The sequence below is a fragment of the Melanostigma gelatinosum genome, assembly GCF_949748355.1.
Source record: "Melanostigma gelatinosum genome assembly, chromosome: 2".
Taxonomy (NCBI): Eukaryota; Metazoa; Chordata; class Actinopteri; order Perciformes; family Zoarcidae; genus Melanostigma; species Melanostigma gelatinosum.
The window spans coordinates 13,482,450-13,504,642 of NC_136635.1; the positions used below are offsets into that span (position 1 = coordinate 13,482,450).

At 39.8% G+C, this 22,193-nt stretch overlaps 2 protein-coding genes across 3 annotated transcripts; one reads left to right on the forward strand and one right to left on the reverse strand.

Moving 5' to 3' along the window:
• Nucleotides 1-41: 41 nt before the first annotated feature.
• On the forward strand, nucleotides 42-6,068 carry tex9 (testis expressed 9). Of its 2 annotated transcripts, none has more exons than XM_079291317.1 (12): nucleotides 42-129; nucleotides 2,222-2,349; nucleotides 2,808-2,871; nucleotides 2,959-3,035; nucleotides 3,284-3,329; nucleotides 3,481-3,560; nucleotides 3,654-3,817; nucleotides 4,212-4,303; nucleotides 4,462-4,635; nucleotides 4,710-4,844; nucleotides 5,679-5,813; nucleotides 5,903-6,068. In XM_079291317.1, the coding sequence occupies exons 1-12, from the start codon at nucleotides 106-108 to the stop codon at nucleotides 5,978-5,980; spliced, it is 1,197 nt and encodes a 398-aa protein (XP_079147443.1). In that variant the 5' UTR covers nucleotides 42-105; the 3' UTR covers nucleotides 5,981-6,068. The 2 variants fall into 2 exon arrangements, with proteins under 2 accessions (XP_079147443.1, XP_079147442.1); XM_079291316.1 differs by lacking the exon at nucleotides 42-129 and adding an exon at nucleotides 1,617-1,712.
• A 202-nt stretch (nucleotides 6,069-6,270) lies between these two features.
• On the reverse strand, nucleotides 6,271-22,138 carry LOC306790150 (zinc finger protein 280C-like; the record flags this gene model as incomplete). Its single annotated transcript, XM_079286274.1, has 27 exons — nucleotides 22,002-22,138; nucleotides 19,784-19,914; nucleotides 19,286-19,488; nucleotides 19,086-19,185; nucleotides 18,735-18,959; nucleotides 18,567-18,641; nucleotides 17,855-17,961; nucleotides 17,326-17,507; nucleotides 15,976-16,133; nucleotides 15,775-15,875; nucleotides 15,535-15,681; nucleotides 14,971-15,105; nucleotides 14,647-14,873; nucleotides 13,798-13,938; nucleotides 13,654-13,722; nucleotides 13,448-13,563; nucleotides 13,341-13,365; nucleotides 12,452-12,500; nucleotides 9,408-9,620; nucleotides 8,820-8,947; nucleotides 8,575-8,677; nucleotides 8,138-8,367; nucleotides 7,715-7,931; nucleotides 7,502-7,609; nucleotides 6,941-7,198; nucleotides 6,477-6,602; nucleotides 6,271-6,381 (listed from the first exon to the last, which is right to left on the reverse strand). Exons 2-27 carry the CDS (start codon nucleotides 19,905-19,907, stop codon nucleotides 6,271-6,273), a joined length of 3,678 nt encoding a protein of 1,225 aa, XP_079142400.1. The 5' UTR covers nucleotides 19,908-19,914; nucleotides 22,002-22,138.
• Between the last annotated feature and the right edge of the window lie 55 nt (nucleotides 22,139-22,193).

Below are 22,193 nucleotides of genomic sequence, written 5' to 3' on the forward strand. Positions count from 1 at the left end.
TGATGCATGGATATAAATACAGGCGGGTGTAAATAGTAAACGGACAGCTGCAAGGCAACTAGCCAGTCCCTCCGGTGTGCTCTGCCCTGCAGTACCCCTCACGTTATGGGATGTCTCTGCATGTGCATGGTGAGTAGTAGCTGTTGGGCGAACGCATGCGCATTAAGACCCACAGCATTAAAAACAACATGTAAGCTGGAGACGTTACTGAGCACATTGCTATGAATGTCAGTTTAAATCGGTTTAAATATGGATATTTTTATTGCGTATATATGTTAAGACAACAGTAAAGTAAAAAATAATTATGAAAAGATTATTATCAATTTTTCATATTATTATTATTAATAATAATATGAATATTATTGCTGTGTGGTAATTTGAGGTGCGGTGTGGCTTTTTAAAGAAAAAACAATTATGAAAAGATTATTATAAATATTTCATATTATTATTAATAATAATAATAATAATAATAATAATACATATTATTATTATTGTTATTATTCATAATTCTATTATTATTATTCATAATAATACGCGTTTGTATGTGGATTACCAACATCTTGACAGTTTGACGATGTGGTCATTTGGTAAACTGTACCTTTACTCGAGAATATGCACCACTAAAGAACACATCCACTGATATACTACAGGCTTTATTATCTGACAACTACCAGTGGTAGAAAGTAACTAAGTAGCCTACATTTTAAGTACAATACTTAAGTACAACTTTGAGCTACTTTTACCATACTTGAATATGTCCATGCTACTTCATATTTCTACTACACTTTATGTATTGCAGATACCAGTTACCTTTCATGTCATTTTATTTGACATAATCTAAGTTTATAGAATGCAATGCATTATCAAATATTATACCAGTGGTTCCAAACCTTTTTGGCTTGTGGCCTCCTTGAGAAAAGGGTGAGGACGAGGCAGCGAGGAAGAGGACCCAAATGCAGACTACCACACAGACAGGAACAGTTTATGGATTTATTGCAAAGGTAAACGTATATATACTATACCTATTGGCAAGTCCAAAAAGAGATTGTGTAGAATCCAGAGGATACCAGGAATGGGGCAGGGAGAGGTGCCTGCAGGTAGACAGGCAGGAAACAGAAGGATATCAGATGCACAAAAGCAAGAAGCAACAAAGCGGTGTTGTCGAACTGGAAGGGAGTGAGTGAAAAGGGCTGGTTAACTACTGCAGGCCTGACAAGGGAAAGAGGAAACAGGTGAGCAGGTGGGAGGGGAAGATGAGGTACTGGGATTGGAGAAAAAGTCAGAGAGCATCTGGTGGACAGGTAGAGAATGGCAATGAGTGTGTTTGAGGAAGTGGGAATGTGACTGGAGGAAAAGACAGAGGCAGAATGTAACATTATTATTTCAGCTGATATTATATTTACAAGGTGCATGTTCTGACAAATTAGTCTACAAACTATTTATAACTAAGTAATTCCAATTCATTGTGTAATTCAAACTATTCATTATTATTTAATTATTTGAAATCAATATATTTTGGGAAAAATAATGATTTGTAGCCTAACACTTTTGTTGAAAGTTCGCCCTTAAATGTCCGTAGGAGGCTACCGTACTGTGCACGAACTGAGAAAGTAGTTGCTATGCAACCTGAGCCGCCTCGTCTCCCTGCTTCCACAATGGCTGAAAGAAGGTTTGATAAAACCGTCCGTCCGTCTCAGTCCGTCGTTTCGCAGGTTTGTAGCCTTATTGTTTCAGACTAAACTGTCTGTATGCCACCAGCAAAAGTTTAATTATTTGTTTCCAACCGGTGAAATCACTGACCTTTGTCAACAAACATTGACACAAGCTAACGTTAACTCGTCACGCTACCTCCACTGGCTCTCTTCACTTCTGTCTCTTCCAAAATACTAACTTACAGAAACTAATGTTGAGACAGAGGAAAACAAAATAAGTAGCGTTATGAATATGAATATCTCAAGCTATGGGAATGCTGAAGAATGTGTTGCTGAAAAAAATAGATTGGTTCATCTGAAAGCAGGGGTAGGAGGCATACTTTCAGTCTGACTGATACTGTGTCTTCAAGGCAAATAGCAACATCAATATTTGAGAGTTAAAAAATCAGATTATAAAATATCAGATATTTGTTTCTAACATAAACACACAACATAAACAAATATCCCTTAAATGTGAAATGTCTCCTGAGTGAATTCATGTTATAAAGTCTGCTGCTTTGTCTCCCAAGAAACGTCCGTCCTCCAGCAGTAAGGCTGTGAGGTCCAAAATGGTTGAAGTGAGACCGCAGGTTAAATCTGCCTCTGGTCCAACAAAGAAGCACACAGATGACCTTTTTGCAAAGGAAGAACAATACAAGTAAGAGCACCTGTTCCAATAGACATATATTTCTCTCACGTTTTCAAGAAGCAGTGATCCACATATTTTGAAAAACATTGAATAAGGCACACTTCTTCTTATACACTCGTTAAACTCTATTTGACTCCATCAGCGTCACTTCATTCTGTCATCAAACCATCCGAGAGAGAAATTCATCACGTGTAAACGTACAATTAAAAACCATACGTAACGTTTTAAGACCACAAGTAAGAGAGTTAATGTGCCAAAAATCTAAACTGTATTTCATATCTATTAAAGAATCAGAATCAGAATCAAAGATGCCATAAGCTGCCATAAGGCACTAAATCTTGGTATACAAATTATTACAAACATGGTGGATGTATTGTATTTCTTGCAGTCCTGTAGCTCTGGAATCCTTACATGTTAAAGACAGCCCCTTAATACGGTACTGTCATTCTCCGTTTTATTTCCTTCAGACTCTTAAATGCAGAGCTGGAAGCCAAAACAGCAGCTCTAGTAAGACAGACAGACCAACTTATGGTAAGTTATTATCCACATGTTGACATTTTGATGAGTAAAGACTTGCTTTAAAAGTGCATCTAGCTCTTGGTGTTTATCTGATTTTAGAGAGAACAGACTGAAGTTCTGTCAAAACCCTTTCCGACCCTCCTGTTCACGGACATTGAGGATGAAGAGGAGTCAAGGTAATACATATCCGAGGCTCAGATCTTTGGAGGCTTGGGCATTTCACCAGAATGGCTATTGACTTTTCAGTGGTTCATTTTCAAAAGTCTACATTTATTCCAGCCTCCACACAGACCATTCAAATATTCATTGCTAATTAAAGCAGTGTAAGACAACGGACTTAATCGACAAATATCATCAATATAATTCATTCTTTCTTATGTATCTATCTCCCAACATGTCTCTCTGTCTCTCTATTCACCTACAGGAAGATGAAGCCTCAACAGTGCACTATGCAGGAGCCTAATGTGAAGGTGTCAGTTCAGATTATAAAGTTTGTATTTCTGAAACCTGAAGAGACTTTGCTCAACAGATTACGATAGTTTACCATCCACAGGTTTAGTCTGTTAATGCTTTAGGCCTACATGTCATTATGCTGTTTCTAACTGCCATCCCTCCTCTTAGGTGGTGACCAAAAAAAAAGTCACATCAACATCACACATGTGTAGTGGAAAACAAAGAAAAGTGCCTCACTGTAACACAGTGTGAGTTTGAGTGTAAATCATTTTTAGAGTCGTCGACCAGTTTTATTTGTGAGAAAATAACACTGCAGGTCATGTATTTTCGCTTGATTTCAGAACCCCAAAGATATCTCATGTGGCTGATTTAGCAGCTGTAGAAGACTCGGAGGATTTTTTCGTGGCAAAGACGATACGGAGCATAGAGGAGAAGATGAACGACAGCGCGATTCATGCCAATGTTGTGGATGACGAGGCTAACGCTGGAGACAATGTAGGATCAGGTAATGTTTATGTCACTTTGTGAAAAGTAAACCCAAGTTTTATTCATTAATCGCATGTCATTTTGTCTTAGAATTATCCAAAAACTTCACAGGTCCACTACAGTGCGCCGTTCTTCAGAGTCTGAATGTGTTTTATAACAATAAATATTACATTCACATTATTCATTACATTTTCTAACCAAGAGGACCTGTATGTTGGTTAATGTGGGATCCAAAATTTACGAAGAAATGATTTTCCATGAGGAAATCTTGCCACTTAAGAATTCCTAAATTAAATCTAGATTGGAGCTTTAACATTAAATCATAATGTTTGTCAGTAATAGCATGCGATACTTCTTAATGTATTTTTCGTGGGTTCATAAGTCTTACTGTGTTGCTCTGTTGTTTTATTAAGGCGTTTCAGACGCTCAAATACGATTTCTGAAGGCAAAACTACGGATCATGCAAGAGGAACTGGATCAACTCTCAAGTGAATATTATAAGAAGGTAAGTAGTTGATAGACAATGATTCAGTTGGAGCTGTTATTGCCCTGTCAGCAGAGTGGGACAGAGCTTCAGTTGAACAGCCGTGAGCCATCTAGTGAAGGAAGAACATAGAGGACTTCACATTGTTTATTAATAACATTATGTGTCCGTCGTTGCAGGATGATGAAAATGCTAAACTTAGTGCAAAAATGAAGGAGCTGGAAGAGGAACGAGCCAGACTGCAGAAAACAGCAAACATCCAGCAGACACAGATTGAAAAGCACAGAGCTTTAGCAGAGGAGTCCGACAAAAAATGTGACGGCCTTCAACTGCAAGTGTCTGCATTACACAAGGTCTGTAGCATGTCAATGCTGACAACGTTAGAACATCTTCCATGACTCATGTGAACTGGCTTTGCTCTGTGCAGGAAATAGAAAATCTGAATAGATCCCACAAACAAGCAGCGGGCATCCACAGCACTGTGGAGGTTCGTCTGAACAGAGCTTTGGAGGAGGTGGAGAGGTCGAAGACTCAACTCAACAAGATGAAACAGATGAACAAGGTTTGAAAATGACAGTGCTGAGGAACACATGATCGAATTATTCAAATGTTCTTTTATTACAAGCTACAGATTTTCATGTATAAAAGAATACTGTTGAACTGTTGCTAACTATGGTATTCTTTCTAAGATGAACTTCTTTCTAAACAGTGTACAATCCAGTGTGCATTTAAAATCATTTAAAATGATATAGAGTAGCATAAATCAAACATGTAATACTTAAAATAAATAATAACATGTTCATAACAATCACAAAGAATCAAATCTTTATTTGAATATAACAAATGTATTCCACGTGTAGAGGGCGTAGCAGCAACATGTGCTGTGTAACAGGGTTCATTTAATATCATTCTAAAGCCTTGTGATTATGAGTGTCTTATTATTATGGTTTTAGGATCAAAAAAGTATTTGTGAAATAATGTAAAGTGCTACCAATCTTTAAGGCCAAACGATAATTTATCCTTTTAGCAGATAAAGGTTCCAGATCACAGAGATGTTGAAACAGGAGCTCCATAACTTCCCACAGTAATAAACTGCAGAGTCCACTGACCTAAATAATAAAACTGAAGCATGCAGAGAGATCAGGAGGCTTTCATGTATGGCCGCTGAATGTTACGCTGCACAATGGACTTTAAAATATCTGAGGGACACGTGGAATATGATGTTTGAAGATGAAAAGAGGAAAGTTCATTTAGCCCTTTGGATTTACATAAAGTACCGGCTTCAACTGGATTTCAACATGTTTTTAATTGTTTGCAAATGAGTCCTCCGGTTGCCCAAAAGCTAAGATGTGTTTAACTTCTACTAATTCCAGTGTTTTAAATCATTTTGAATAAGGACAAGATAAGCGAGGAGCATCAGAGTAAAGAAAATATACTTGCTGAAAACAAAATGCTAAAAAAGCAGAAAGCAGAACTCATCGTGGGTTTCAAGAAGCAGCTCAAGCTGATTGACATTCTCAAAAGACAAAAGGTACGTGTCTCTGTCTCACACACCCTGTTCATACACACCCTGTCTCACACACCCTGGACACCCAATGACTGACTTTTATTTTTGTGCAGATGCATTTTGAAGCTGCCAAGCTGCTGTCGTTCACAGAAGACGAGTTCATGAAAGCTCTAGACTGGGGGAAGTCATAGACACGGAGAGGTTCAGATAAATAGAAGACTTTGGGTTCAAAATAATTTGGATTTAGAAATTTGCCTCCTAATTATTGGCACATTTAGCCACCAGACGGCCTCAGATCTTTTCTGGAATGAGTTTTATTCAGATCCTGTCAGCACAATCCAAATAAAAACATGTCAATTAATAACTGTGTTGTTACTGAATGCTACACAAGCGCTATCATGAATGCTGAGAAATGGTCACAAAAAATAGCGATTTAGTTCACTGTAACCTTAAACTGCCATCTAGTGGCATCGTATGCAATTTACTCATCGCTATCCCAGCCGTCCTCAGAGAAGATATCTGCCTGACGTGTTTTTAAGTTTTTTCTGAAGTCTTCGTCAAAGTGCTCCAGGTCATCTTCACGGAGCAAGCCCTGAAAATGGATACACTCACGGTCATGCACTTGTTCGACCTACAAGAGATATGCACCTGTGTGACATTATTTATGCTCCATACACGGCACCATACCTTTGGTAGGTAGCCAAGGAGTTTTGTTGCGTGGCGTTTAAGAAGTCGCTGCCTCTCCTCTTCAATTATCTGCCGACGCAGCGCCTCCCTCTCCTGCTCCATTGCTCTTTCTTTAGCCTCCAGTTCCTTGAGATCAATGTTATTATCAAAGCAAGTCATTCAACTCAACCAACTGACATTACAGTCAAAGATGATATACTGGAGTTTAGGTTGTGTTTCACTTATGTTCCTTAAATACATCTTTCAGTATTCAGCCATGCTACTAGACGTTGGGATGTGTGTCCTGTTGGGCTACTCTCATTAACACATTTTAATGTCATCAAATGTCACCATGATACAACTTGGTTGCTGCTGCCTGTTGCCTTCCATGATGAAATACTCGCAGCATGACCCCTGACAGTAAACATAGACCAGCACCACCTCATTCTTGATGTGATTATGCAAACAGCGAGCATGGTTCGTACCATGTCAGCCTCATGCTGCCGTCTTCTGTCCTCTAACATTTTCTCCACCTCGCGTCTGTGCTCCAGTTGCTTCATGCGTCGTTTCTGGGCATTCATCTGCTCCAAGCGATCGTCTTCTGCAAACTTGGCCATCATCATTTTCCTGAAGGCCTCCTCTTCCTCTTTCTCGGCCTGCCTTCGCATCTCTTTGAAAACCATCTGCTGCTGGCAGCTCTGCTGCATCATCAGCCTCTGTCTGATTTTCTTCTCCATCTCTTCCTGTTCGGTGAATGTTTAGAGAAACATTAAGATCATTCAGGAGCACACAGGACTCTGTGTATGTCTCTTGTCTCATAATGGTTATTCTTCATTGTTTTACAATATTCTATAGACCACATGATTAATACATTAAAAAAAGATTGACAAATGAATTGCTAATAACTCTAAATTACTTGGACCCTTAATATCCAGTATATAAATAAATATACTTGTTCTTACTTTGTCTCAACTGTTACCCTATTATAGTCAGAATTGCTTAGTATGGATGTTTAAATAGTGAAACAGTGAAGCAATGATACTTACAATGTCTCTCTGCCTGTTAGCCTCTTCCTGTTCTTCAAAATAAAATTCCTCACGGACTCGCTCCGTCTCTTCACGCTGCTGCCTCTCCTCTTCCATCTGGTTAGAAAGCTAGAGGAGAACAGATAAGAAAGATTGTTCGTGGTAAATACAGGCATGTGTCAATGAATGAAAAGATAAAAGAATGGGAACACATTTAAAAAAAGTTGTCTTAACTATTTTATGAAGATGCTCCTTTCCCTTTTCTCTCTCTCTGATCCTGGCCATATTGCTCTCCTCCATGTGTTCCCGATGAATCACAAACTCCATGATGCGCTTGTTCTCGGCCTCCATCCTTTCTTGCTCCATGCGTCTCCACTCGGCCTGCTGTTTCTTGAACTCTTCAATGTGTTGCTGAGTGGCTCTGACCTTCTCCAGTTTCAGCTGTCTCTCCCTTCAGAAAACAACATTATCTTTTTAAATACATCAATCACACTACCACGGCCTTACCGGTTTCTCTGGAAGAAGCGGATGCTAGTAGAAGCTTTGAAATGCATACAAATGTTATCTCTTGACTGCTGTGTTTAGCACAAACAAAAATACTTGTATGCATTGTGCATTCGCCTTAAAGACTGTAAGAATTAGTAATGAAGGACTCACATCTGATCCTCTTCGTAAATCTTCCTGACAATCTCATCAACCAGGAGCTTCTCTTTGAGGAACTCCTCGTATGCCTCTTGTCTCTTGCGCTCCTTCTCGACGAGCTGCTGCTCCAGCTCTCTCTGACACTGCACCAGCTCCTCGTGGCGTTTCTGCTCCACTTTCTGCTGCTCAACATCTGCTCGCTCATGTTCGCCCTTCATCTTGCGGGCTAAGTCTGCCTCCTCACGCTAATGTCAGAAAGAGAACGTACACGGTATCTAGCCTGTGTTGAATGTTCTTTACAGTGTTGGAATAATAACACTGGATCTCTGGCCCGGTGGCCATTGTGCAAAGGAAATCATCTAGAGGTATTTAAAGGAAGAATCCATCTTTCACAACCAGCGGTTCAGACTTGTTAATGTGAAATGACTGAAATCAATGAGGACGGTGCTCACCATTGTCTTAAACCTCATAGCTTCCTGCTCAGCAATCTGTGCGGCTCTTTCCTTATTCAAATATGCAGATTTCAGCTTAGACTCAAGTTCTCGAAGCTCCACGCTGAAAGGTATTGAAATAGTTATAGTTGCATCAATAAAGAAGAGACCAAAGCAGAGAAAGATGACATTAAAGCAAGAAGTGTTGCATTTGTATATTGCCCCAGAATATAAAGTAAGTCCAGGTAATGAGTAAGTGTGCATACCTGTTCTCTTTGACATGCTGTCTCATTTTCTCCTCTCTTTGTGTCTCATAGTTGATGCGGGCCAGCTCCTTAGCCATTCTCTTCTCTTGCTCGAGTTGCTTTTCTCTGTTTCTTCTCTCCTCCTCCGCCTGCAAGTGACAGTTTAATTACGATGATCTGCATCTGAGTTTAGGTAAGTTACAGTTTATACATTGATGAGACAGCGTAGTGTTTTATAAAGCAGTGTTTATCAAAGGTTGGATCTCACACCAGCAACGGGCTTGGATTTGGTTTTAATCGTGATTACCAATAAAACAGAAATGAACCAACTATTGCTAAATTTGGAGTATTGTTCATTCAAACAGCTTCCTCACAACTCCTCCATGTTACCCGTATAATAAGGTTGAACATCTTCATCTCTTTTTCAGCAGTAAGAAGAGCTACAGTTATGCACTACTGTTTTTGTGTTGTTTTGTCATGTTTTTCTTGTGTAGCAAAAGGGCTACATCTGCATTTCGTTGTGCCACCCAGTGTTGCATAATGACATTAAATCATCGAATGACATCAGAGCGAATTGGCAACTTGTCAAACACAACCTGCAACATATACCTTCAGCATAGCGCTCTTCGTTTGCTCCTCCTTGAGTTCCTCCTGCACCTGTCGCTGGTACCTCCTCCTCTCAAAGCAGCCCTCGTCCCGCACACCGGCCTCCATCTGCCGCGCTCTGTCCACACGCTTGGCCTCCTGCTGCCGGAGCTGCTCCTGGTTCTGCCGCTCCTGGTTCATCAGCATCGGCCGCTGGCTGTGCGCCCAGTCACGACTCTGTCCCAATGAAACACATGCAGGACACATATAGGAACACACTGAATGGGCTGATGAGCGTGACCTGGTTTGTTTGTAGCAGTGGAGCTAACATTAACTCCATGGTAAACTGACCATGTCTGTGGTGCGTTTCGTCGATTCCCGCCTCCTCGACTTATAACTCCTCTTAACTCTCTAATGCGAAAAACAACTTTGGATTAATTTACTTCAAGCAAGTTCCGATGCCAGTCTTCGTGGGTGATTAATTGGCCGTTGTTAACCCGAGGTTTCGCCGGGGTTTCTACGGTTGTTTGGGATTTCGTTGTCCTGGGAACGCTGCGTGTCCGTGTGCTAAGCCAATAAAAAAGGAGCGTTGACAAACACGTCAGCTCCCGTAAAATCTAAACGTCTCCACGTCAGAGTCAATTCGCTCAATGAACTAACATTTAGTAATACGAGACAAAATCAGAAATGCACTTATTTTGAAAATTCCAACGGATATTTTTTAACGTATCTACTTCAAATGTAACAAAACTGGCTATTATGTTAACTGAATTTAAACGTTACATTCAATATTTGTTTTATTTAGCCTAAATCTCTTACTCCACTCTTAATTCCACATTCAGCAACGTCCCTCGAACAGCTGTAATTGTTTATTTAGTTTTTTGTAAATTATTGTATTTTTTTATTATAATAGTAAAGTAACTTATATATGTATTTTATAATTATGTTTCACTACTGCCCATTTATTTTATATGAACTCTGCTTATTAGCACAATAGTGCAAAGTGAATATGGCTCAGTAAAATAAAGGCTTACAAACAGTTGAGACATATTTCAGGAATAAGTAAACATAATATCCAAATGTCTGAGTTCTCTGGAGTTCATTGTTGACCAAATAGTCTGCCTGCTTTCAAGAGCGACATTCAGAAAAATAACACGCAAAGACTCAAACCGCTTGTATTAAAGATTTATTTACACAACAGACAGGAAAACACAGACCCAAACCCAGTACTTTATAGATCTGAGGAATATGTGTCCTACGGAGACACAATATCTTCAGAGGCATGTATTCAAAACAGACTCGGCGTTACATTTACAGGGTCTTCATAGACAGATGCATTTACAGACTGGCTCTATACTACACAAGTGAAAACCCTTATTAAGAACCTATGGAATTAACAATGAATTCTGAGAGATTAAGTCAGCAAAGTAAACGAATCATATTGTATAAAGTATTCCCAGAGATACAGGGAATTAGACTTTTTGTTTAAACGTATATGCAAAATAAAAGGAAATCTCATCAACCAGCAGCTGCAGCGTAATAATTGGCTGACAGATTTTTATCAAGTTGAAGAGTGGCGCTGAGTACCTCCGCCAAATGTTATGTGTTTACATTTATTTTACAAGCTTGCACTTTCAACACAGTCAGAAGGAAGAAATGAAATATAGTTGAGAACACATTGGCATACATATTATTCTGCTCACTCCTCAAATAGTTGTGGTATATTTCACCTAATATTCATTACCATTTTTACTTTTGTTTTATCCACATTTCACAAATCGGACACTTTTCAGAACAAAAAAAATCGGATGCTTACATTATCTATACATGTACTACATGTTACTCTAGTGAAACCAGCTGGTAACAACATAATGTACTTGGACCACATCAATTATGGACCATTACTTCTGCCATAAACCCACATTTCTGTAAACAATGTAAAAACAATTCAGTGATATTGTACGTTCTTATTAGAACAACCTCAAGTTACATTTACTGGGAGCGGTTTAGAGATTACTTCTCGTAAAATAATTTTAACATTATTCAATGACAACTAACCACAGATTAAGGGAAGGTAAAATGTCTCAAAAGCCCAAACGAGCTAAAACAAACTAAAAATCAAGATTACAACAAAACAAATCTCAGATGGAAACAGGAGTCAAACTGCTTAAACAAATTGGACTAAGAGGCAACATCACATTATTTCAGTATTTGTACTTTTAAGAGGACTGCATTGAGAATTTAAAATGCATCAATAAATCACCGTAGAGAAAGTGAGCCTGTATATTCTGTACCACTGAGTGAGTTTCACAGTGAAGTCATTGGCAAGTGTTCATCTTTCTCAGTTAAGCAGATCAAAAACACTGAGGAGCAGAACACTGTCCTCTTCATGACAGATGGGTTTTCTTCAGGACATCAATCAGGTTTTGAAACTTTTAAGAACTACAAAATGGGCCAAAAATCATTTAAGTTTAATTTCTGATGTTTAAAAGTATGACGATTAATTATTTAACTCTGTAGTTTATAGGGCAACTAAGAAGACTGTAGTGGATGTATTTATGTTCATCAATACAAGGACACTTTACATCTATTTACGTAGGTAATGGAAGTTATGCAGAAGAGGAAAAAAACAACCCTGTTGAAATCGACTTGCCAAACACACGACTCTTGAGGGGATCAGTCACAAATACCAGCATGATCATGTTTGATTTTTGTAAAAGAAACGATGCCAACTGATGAAGCGGTTATTCTTAAGTAATCTCCGTGTCAGGAGCATTGTTTACTGGTTCATTGTGATTAGGTTTGTTGTTCCCTCGTCTCGTTCTCAGGGACCTGCTCTCTGACATCCAGCCTCTCAGAGTTACCCACCGACTCGTCGCACAGATCTAAAACTCCATCTGATGTACAGGAAGGCAGCGACGACTGCTTCGAGTGTCCTTCCGAGGAAACTCCAGTAACAGTTATTCCTGCGGGACCCTTTTCCTGATCAGCTTCTGGTAACATCAGCCGTGACTCTGGTTGGTCAACAGTGAGACACTTTCCTTCTCCTATAGTCTTTGAGCAGGCACCGGCATCAAGACGTAGAAGACTTTAGCAGGCTGGCTCAAGACGAGTTGCCTGCACAAAAGTAAGAGGACATCATTAAAAAGCATCTTTTAGATATAATTAAAGCCTTTAGCAATATGCTACTATTAATTAGTTGGCCAAACACACTGCTGCCAAACAATATTACACAGCAGTACTGGACATTTGTTAACTGGTACTCTAGTGAAATCAAACAGGTTATAATGAAGCTTAGGAATCAATGATGGTTAATGATTATTTTTTATTATCGACCAATCTGACGTTTATTTGCTAGAGTAATGTTTTGGTCTTTAAAATGTCAGAAAAATGTGAAAGAAGTGGGTTTCAGTGTCAGAGAAAAGCAGGAAACCTCCACATTGGAATGGCTGAAAACAGCATTTTTGAATTAAAAATTACTTTTACAAAGAATTGATTATGAAAATAGTAATAAGCAACTATATTTCTGTCAATCGACTAATCGATTGGTTGACTAACAACTGCAGCTCTAATGATGTTGTAACCGGTAATGTGAAACAGTGTCTTTGTGCTAACAGCTGTCTGGCTGTTAGTCAGCGTAAAGATCGCTTTAAGCAAATAAGGTTGAAAATTAAACAATTTGATTGGCTCTTTAAAAACAAGTTCTCTACGTCGATAAGGAGGTAGATGTCTCCCAACTGGCGAAGGCAAAGACCGGGGGCGCCATTGTGACACCAGACAATTTAGACATTCTCTTAAAGGAGAACACAGGACATGCGATTTACACAGAAGATTTATAGCTGTGGCAGAAAAAACAACAACGATGCAAATTAATCTCAGGACTTAGAATTTAATACATGTTCTTTGGTCTTCAACAGTATTTTTTCTAGATTAATGTGGGTAGTGGTTTCTACTCACACTTGGTCTTTGGCTTTGATATCTGCTGGGTTAAAAAGAAGAAACAACCTTTTCAAGAAAGGTGCAACACTAAACACCAGCCATGGTACAGGAAGAAAGACGCGTACCTTTCTCCTGAACGACTTTGCATATGTGATTTGGTCTATCGGTTAAGTGTTTGGTCATCAGGTCACCGCCTGACGCGTCCACGAGGAGGTCGCAGTTGAGACAGACCAGGGTTAGTCTGGGGGGAAGCAAAAATGTACGTTTGAGCCATTTCAATCAGAAAGTGTTTGCTATTGAATGCAGAACAGACTTAATGAAGCATACTTACTTTAATGCAGCGAGGCTTTTCTTGTGATGCATTTTCAAAAATCTGTTTTTGGTTATGGTACTATGGAATCTAACAAAGGACAAAGAAAGATTTGTCAGATAAATACACTGGGCCTAAAATAACGTCGTTTTTTTCTCCACTCACCTGATCATATGATTCCCAATGGCGACTTTGCAACTTGTCCGATATTTGCATGCACCGCAATTTGAAAACATTGGGAAATGAGAAAAGAAGTCGTCGACCTGTGTGTTGCACTCGATGCACGTGAACGAGCCTCCATTGACTCTGAAATTTGCACAAAACACAAAGATATTCAGATTGAGAACGCCTTCTTTTCATGGGTCAGGTCAGATTACACTGAAAGGGATGAATGTTTAAGCCTGTACCAGTCTAAATTGGTTCATTATAGCAGATGCACAAACCAATTACTTATGTTAATTGTGTGCTGAGAGGTCTGCAGGTTCCTTATTATATTCTACTAGTCTGAACTCTTCTGTTACACCACTACATTATCTTATGTCTCATCTGCTTAAAAGCCCACATCATGTGACTAAAGGCAGTATATTGTTTTTGATTACTGAGCCCAATTAACCAAATATCACACTCATTCGTTTGTTAAAGAAACAGCGCCCACTCCATCTTCTTTACGGGATATTATTTTTAGCCAGCCTAATGAAGACTGCCAGGAAATTGTTTTGAAAATGCAATTAGCCACTTTGTGTATTACTAGGATTTAATAACTTCTATTAATCTGCCCCCCCCCCCCCTGTCAGGACGTGGGGCTCTGTATCAGTGAGGACATGCTGGAGATTTCCAAGGGCAGTTTTCAAACTAAAAGTACTAAAACCTTTTAATAACAAAGGTTTGACCCATTTTTTTGTTTTAACTGCAGCACAAATTATCGTTCTGTATTAACAAAGAATTCTGTTGTTCCATAAAAACTTGAATTAGTTATTGCTGTCGTGTCTCCGGCTGCTGAGTTGAGTTGACAACCTGAGACTCCTGAGTGCCAGATTGTTCCTGGTAGTCCGGCCATCTTGCTTCTTGATCAGAGTCGTCTTGGCTTTTCCTGCTCCGGAGCTGTTTGACTTAGACTTTGAAACAACGGCTGGAGGTTTGGTTTGCTGATTGAAACTTTCTGGAACGACAATGAAGCCAGATCGATCGGGGGAGGTCTGCAATGTGGGAGTCTTTGCTGCCAGGGAGGCTCGAATGGTCACCTGGAAAGAGGACACAATGTGCATGGACACTGAATGTAATTTGTATGAACATATCTAAAATGAATATCATGCTGATGTTGTTGTGACGGGGTCAGACCTTTGTTCCCGGAGGAAGGCCTTCCAGGGCTCTAGGTTTTCTGTAAGTCTTGTGGAAGTGAGTCCTGTGCTCCACTCTTTCCTTGTAGGTGAGAAAATTCAGTCTGCATTTTCCACAGCGATGGATCCCTTTTTTCTGAAATAGAAAAAACAAGTTGATGAATAAGTGGTGCCACGAAAGGCTAATTGCCAAGATGTTTAATTTGTATTCACAGAAAGAATATAACGAGTATGAGAGAAACTACTTTCATTGCTATTAATAGAGCAGCAATTCATTTAGTTTGGTTCTAACGCAAACATATTTATGGCTCCTTTAGGGCAGGTGAAGTATTACGGTAAGGTGCAAGGCAGACAACCAAATCAATCCAACCGTGGGAGTTGGGGCTAATAGTACAAACTAAAAGTGAGTTCAAACTCTTGCAAAGATACTTTTTATGATCTTAAGAATTCACAGTAAACACATTGCTTTGTCGGCCATGACTCCAAATCTGTTAGATTTCAGTATGAAGCTCTTAGAAAGTCTTGAGTAGCTTCACAGCAGACTAAATGAAATGCAGCATCATACCTGATGTTTCATGTAGTGTTGCATGTATATATGACTACTTCGAAGCACTTTGAGACAGAAGGGACAGAGCAGGTCTTTTGTGTTTTCGTGGACACTTCGGAAATGTGTCTCCACTTCTGAGAAGAAAGAGGATCTGTAATTGCAGACCTGCGGAATCAGTGAAACAGAATTTCAGTATCAGTGAATGTTTTCATCATTTCAAGAATAAATCACATCACTACCCAGTAGAAAGTGACAGACCTGGCAGACGTAGGGCATTTCGCCGGGCTTGTGGTTGTCCTTCATGTGTTCTAGGAGAACTTGCTCCGACTCAAACGCCAGCTCACATATCTTGCAATTGGCTTAAAAAGGAATGAAAAGAAAAATCACAAAAAGTCCCATAGTGTTTGAGCAAACTGTCATCAGCTGTCAGATTGAGCCGTAACTACTATCATGTCATACTTGAGGATTCGATCGGGCTGTGAGCACTTTCGATGTGGCACTGCAGCTGGAATGGAGTCATGTACTGTCGATAGCAATGCTGGCAGGTTGTGTGGCTTTCCCAGCTCTCGCTGTTCTGCTTCTCCAGCTCCAGGTGGTGCTTCATGTGGTTCATGAACCTGCACAAGAGGGGGACATGTACACACACACAGACACACACATTAGACACGAGACAACAAACAGAGCTGAAAGGATTAACTCAACATGTCAAATGTCAACATTGGCTGGCTTCAGCTATGAGGTTATGATGATTTGCTGCTGTGGTTTGTCTTATACGATAGTGAATTGTGTAATGCTGGGGTTTGGATATGAGGACGTCTGGCTGGGCTCTCTGAACTTGCATTTTCTCACTATGTCTGACATTTCATCGACTCAACAATTACCCAACTAATCTAGAAAATGATCGGCTAATTGTTGTGAGAAAAAAAAAGGTCTTCATTCAGCAGATTGTAACATCATCGCACACATACAACAACCGTGGGCTCATAATCTATAATGCAGCACATTTGAAGTGATCTAAGGAATATTTCCATTTAAAAATAGAACATTGGCGCATTAAAACCAAACCTATGTCAAGTAGCAGGGACAAAAACTAATATTCATGTCTTGTGTGGAGCGGTTATGGTCAAGGTCCCAAAGGGTTTGAACATAAATTAAGTATTTTCCTGGCACCTCACTTCCTAAGCATGTATAATGACCGTTATAATATCAGCAATTACACAAATATTTGGTTTTGCCTAATGATGTATTGCTCCACGGGCGCCTCCACAGCTACCTGCCACCGCCGCCCTGGCGAGGCACGGACGATTTTTCAGCCGGCACATTCTGCTGCCTTAGCTCCCCTAATAGAAATTCTTATGTGGATGAACTTTGACCTCGTCTATGAGAGGCCGCAGTACAAATGTGTTTCCCCATTAAAAGCCGCTTACAGAAGCTGTTTTTTTGCAATGTTCCAAAGCAAGGTTCTTTCGGCACCTCAACTAGCAGTCATTTTTCATGTTTAGGCTCATGAGGGAAACGGGTCGGCTACTGTCCTCCATCTGAGAGGAAACCTGCAGTGAGGACCACGGTAGACATCCACACTCTTTAGTGGCAATGAGCAGATTTTCAGCAAGTCCTTTAAGTCCCAGTCTGCTTTTTGAGAGCATATTAACGACTGTATAGAGTTTGTGACGCCTCACAACGTTGGGTTTAAACAGAACTCACATCACTGGTTCAGCAGTGTCAAACAAATACAAATAAACCACAACGTATGGAACGAAATGGATTTTATCCCAATTTTAATGGGGGCAAGAAAACGCATGACCATACCTGATGTTGTTCTTGAGAACTTTTAAACAGCTCTGGCACTTGAAAGTGGCGTTGGGCTTCTGCGTATCCTTTTTGTTCCCATCTCCCTCAAAGCGTCCATAGTAGAACTCTGAGACCAGCATGATGCGCTTGTTTCCACCAATATTCAGCGCTGATTGAGCTGCGCTTTCCACAATGCAGCTCTGAAATAAAGAGACATTTTAGATAAATAGGCAAACTTCATGTTGATGCAAACACATCAAGAGCATTTGTATTTAAAAATAACTGATGTCAGAATGCTTAAATGACAAAATCACTTTGAGGGAGATTGTTAAGATAAGATACAGATAAGACCAGTTAGAAAATATACCATTCGGAAAAAGACGTCTGATGACTCTGACAATCAGGATGCACTTTATACTGAGCATTGACTAAAATAGCTGGATCAGATATCAGTGAAAATGGGGCCAATCTATGTTTATGTTTATAAACTATATACATTACATAACTCCTGTTTAATTCCACTCGTGAACACAATATGTTCACTCACCACCATATGAAATTTCAGGGCCTCTTGTGTGAGGAATTCTTCTTGACACCTTTGGCACTTTTTCTTGAAGATGCCGTTTTCCACTGGAAGCATTGCTTTTTGCGTCCCTACAGAAAAACAAGTTAGATGTTACAATTGACAGTGCTGACATAAATTAGACAACAAAACTGGATCATTAAAGGGAGAATTTGCAGATTTTCAACCTTATCTTTACCTCTCCGAGTTCGGTATATGGTGTGTAAAACGCTTGCAGCTCTCTCGATTTTCTCTGTGTTGCATCTGATAGATCTGTTGTTCTTCCGTATACCAGTGAAGGACTTGGTATACGGAAGAACTACAGAGTGCTACTTCAGCTTTGAATGTCAGCGCGAGCAGTGTTAGTTAGCGAGAGCGCGAGCCGCGTGTGTGTTAGACCAGCAGGGCGATTTTGGGGCTGCTGGTAATTAAGCTCGTCTTAGTTCGGTGTACAAGATAAACTTGAATACAGAAGATGTACGGGGAACGGCGAACTTGCAATGCATCCTGGATGCATCCGTGTTGTAGAACACAACACGGCTCTGCAGCAGGAAAAACATCTGCATTCTCGGTCAATATAGCACGCACTGGGGAATTTATTTCTTGATTTGACTACATATACCATCAGCACTGATTGGACATCGACATAAAAGGTGGCGTATTTGCCCTTTAAATTACTGCAGTAACAGAAACTTACCTAAATCAACCTTGGCTCTTTTTGCCGCGCTGTCTGTTTGCTGCGGTGCCAATACTCGTTTGACTGAGCTTTGATCTGTAGGAAATCCCCCAAAATACATAAACATTTTGGTTATTGCTGCAAGTATGGTGAACTAATGTTAAACGTTACATTAGAAAATACAATTACCTCTGTTATTGTTCGTGGCCTTTACAGGCATAGAAAAGGTCTGAAAAGATTGTGAGAGGGAGCGGTTGAGTTGTATCTGGTGAGATTGAGCCGAATAGACGGCAGGAGTCAGCACGTTAGACAACGTCACAATATTGTTGCTGATTTGTTGCACCTGAGGCCTGTGGACAGCACCAGGCATTACTAAGCCTGACGTGACCTGCTGAAAAAGATGCTGCTGAGCAGCTGGAAGACAGAACACACAAACTTAACATTACCAGATTAAAATGTCTTCGATGAAGCTTTTCTGTTACATAACAAAATCAGGGGAAAGAAGGTTTCCTTCTCATATTATATCATACTCAGATTTACCTGGTACGATTGTAAATGAAGTCCCGGGAGGGTAGTGGCTCCCAAGAGAGGCAATGAACTCACTGCTGTTTGCCAATTGTGGAGAAGTGACAATAAAGCCCTATTTAAAAAAAGAAAGAAAGACAGACGATAATTAACTTAACAGCTGTTTGTTTATATTATACAGTATTTGCAGAAAAATATTTGAATACCACAAATACCTGGTTATTGACGATAACAGGCTGTGGGGTCACTGTTGTCAGATTAGCTGTATTGTTCATTGCCTTTCCAGCCAGACTCAACGGCAGCATTTGTGAGGAGCCAATGGCAGGCTTAGGAGCAGGATGCTGTATTTCTGGTTTCGCTGCACTGTTCCTCTGAGGAGGTGGGGGAGGGTTAGGCTTACCTTCCCTCTGGTTATTAGCTGCAAGAACATACAAAAGTTGCCAAAATAATCACTTCAATGGGATATTTTGTCTTTATATGTAAATAAACTTAAACAAACTATCAGCAAACATTATGTGCAACAGGCTGGAACACAAGCACACAACTATCAATACTGAGCTTATATTAAATAGTGTATTACTTAAAGGCAGATGGTGATTCTGGACTAGACATATGTCATATGATTATACAGTTATTTGTGTTTGTGGAGCTTAAACATCAACAAAATGAGGTGTTTAAAGACATTAACATATTGAAAATGTGCTATGGCATACAGAGCACTCCAACGAAGATGGGTTCATCGTCGTCATCATCATCATCTATCAATTGAACGTCAGGAACTTGTTTCTGCCACGGCTCCAGCTCCTCCTCAACACACTCCATAAAAAGTTCAGACATCGTGGACCTGCAGCAGAAAAACACAATATTTAGCCAACCCGAACACCACTTCCTGTAGTACATTTTAAAACACTTTTTAGATACTAATACTGCAAAGCAATGATCAAATATATTTTACAAGCAACTTATCTATATCACAAAATGAATTCAGCGACAAAAAAACAGGGTTAACGATTTAATAAACTCTTGAATAAAATAGTAATAACACTAAGATTTTATAATTAATTTGAACATTTATGAACAGGACATTTTTAAATTGTTAGTTTGACATTTTGACAAGTCACACCCGGAAGAGCACGAGTGTAAATGCTGGAGCAATGACATATTCTTAAAAAGAAACATTCACACTTGTTTGCTTTACAAGTAAGATATTATTCAAGTTGTTCTGATTCCACCAGACACAGAGCAATATCAGCATTCATGTGTGGTCTTGTTTCTGGCCACCTGACAAAAGTAAGTCTCCTTCAAGAACCATTTTGATTACTCAATAACTCAAGAGAAGGGCATCGTTGTCTTTAGCTTACTAAATTCTCCACTGTTTGGTGCTGAGCAGGTAGTGTACAATGAGTTTGTCAGCACTTTCTTGTTGAAAACAGCTGACTATTGCTGCTCTGGAAGCGAGGTTGATGAGTAGAATGTGTGAAAGGCACAATTAAGACACTGAGCTGAAACACAAAATAACTCGAGTGCACAGATGGATGATAATTCGCTGTGGGTTCATCACTATGACAACAACGTTCACATTACATGTACCCACTTCCATTGTCAATAAAATAAATGATAGTGGACATAATTTATTTTTTTTGCCAACGCAACAAGCTAAAAAAACAACATTGTCACGATCCTCTTATACAGATGTTATGGCCAACTCTTTGGCAAACAATTACATATTATTTACACCGTAAAACAGACATGGAGCAACATTTCCATTCAATTGGTGTGGCGTTTCTGTGCACCTGGCACTTGTAAGTCCAATACTGAATATTCACTTTCCTTTTATTTTTCCCACCAACTTTCATGAGGCGAATATCTGTTTCTTTAGGTGCTTAATACTCCACTATGTCCACCAGCTAGTTACTAACTCTGTCCGTCTGTCATTTGGTGGTGGGCAAGTACTGTACAGTCAGGCTTTTCCTTGAAAACAGCTGCCTGCTGTGACTGAAACAGATGTTGAGAGCAGTAATATTTTGGGCCGTGAAACCAAAACAATGCGCTGAAAGAAGATAAAATACTCTGTAACGGTCAGTGGGGCTGCAGAGACGCGGGATAATACACAGTGGACTCCGAGCTGTAGGCTTCACCCTTCACTTTACATGGACATTTTAACCAATGTTAATACTCAAGTATTTATAACTGCTTTAAAAGCAAGTGGGCTTTCTGAAACAGTTAGCCAGAACACGTAAAACCACTCCAATATATACAAATGTTTTAGAATAGAAATAAAAGTGACACAGAAAGCATCTGTATTAAATCAGGGACAATTGGGGCCCGTTGTTATTAAGTTTTCAACTGCCTTCCAAGATGGCGACAGTATTTATTGCTATAGAAATGTGCCCAAATAAAGACACAAAAACACTATAGAATGGCATAGGTTATAATCATTTACTAACTGTGACAGGCGACATCTGAGGATGTAAATTCTGTTGTAATTTTGAGTGAACACTGTTTACAATCAAATTAAACGTTATTAAAACATAAATGAAAACACAGCTATTAGCATCCCTCAAACCTTAAGGGACTAACTTAACATTTTATGAGCAAATGTTATGTTAGCGTAGCTAGCTCACATTCACCAGTGTTGTTAGCCTCTCGGTCCTTTTCAACGGTCAGGTAGCTAATGCTAACAAGCTAACAGTTATGATTCCTAATGCTCCTGCTCTTCAAATGCTGCAACACCCAACATGGTGGACATGAGGATTTTAACGATGTCAACGCAGTTCTACCTCTATTTAGTCCTATCGGCACGTTGCCGGAGTTATTGGTTATCGATCCCCGCACCATAACATTAGCTTGTTAGCATGCTCACACTGAGAGGTGGATGTTGGGACAAAGACTGCACTCAGAGTTTGGTGTATATGGTGTGTTTCAGCCTACCTCTCTCTCACAGACAGCCGCTGGGTCTTAAGAAAAGGTCATGTCGAGACACGGACTGCAGCGCACGTCGGTCTGAGGAGGATATTGTTGAGATAGTGCGGGTCTACCTCGCACAGGAGGGAGAAAATTGTATCGCTAGCATAGACATGTATATTAGATCGCGAGCCCAAAAAGCAGCGGAAGTGCATGCAC

Excerpts from the sequence above, each read along its gene's own strand:
- tex9 (XM_079291316.1), top strand. The coding sequence starts at position 1,620 with ATGCAACCTGAGCCGCCTCGTCTCCCTGCTTCCACAATGGCTGAAAGA. Across the intron at positions 1,713-2,221 it reads CTCAGTCCGTCGTTTCGCAG|AAACGTCCGTCCTCCAGCAG; the intron begins GTTTGTAGCCTT and ends TTGTCTCCCAAG. Across the intron at positions 3,818-4,211 it reads TGGAGACAATGTAGGATCAG|GCGTTTCAGACGCTCAAATA; the intron begins GTAATGTTTATG and ends TGTTTTATTAAG.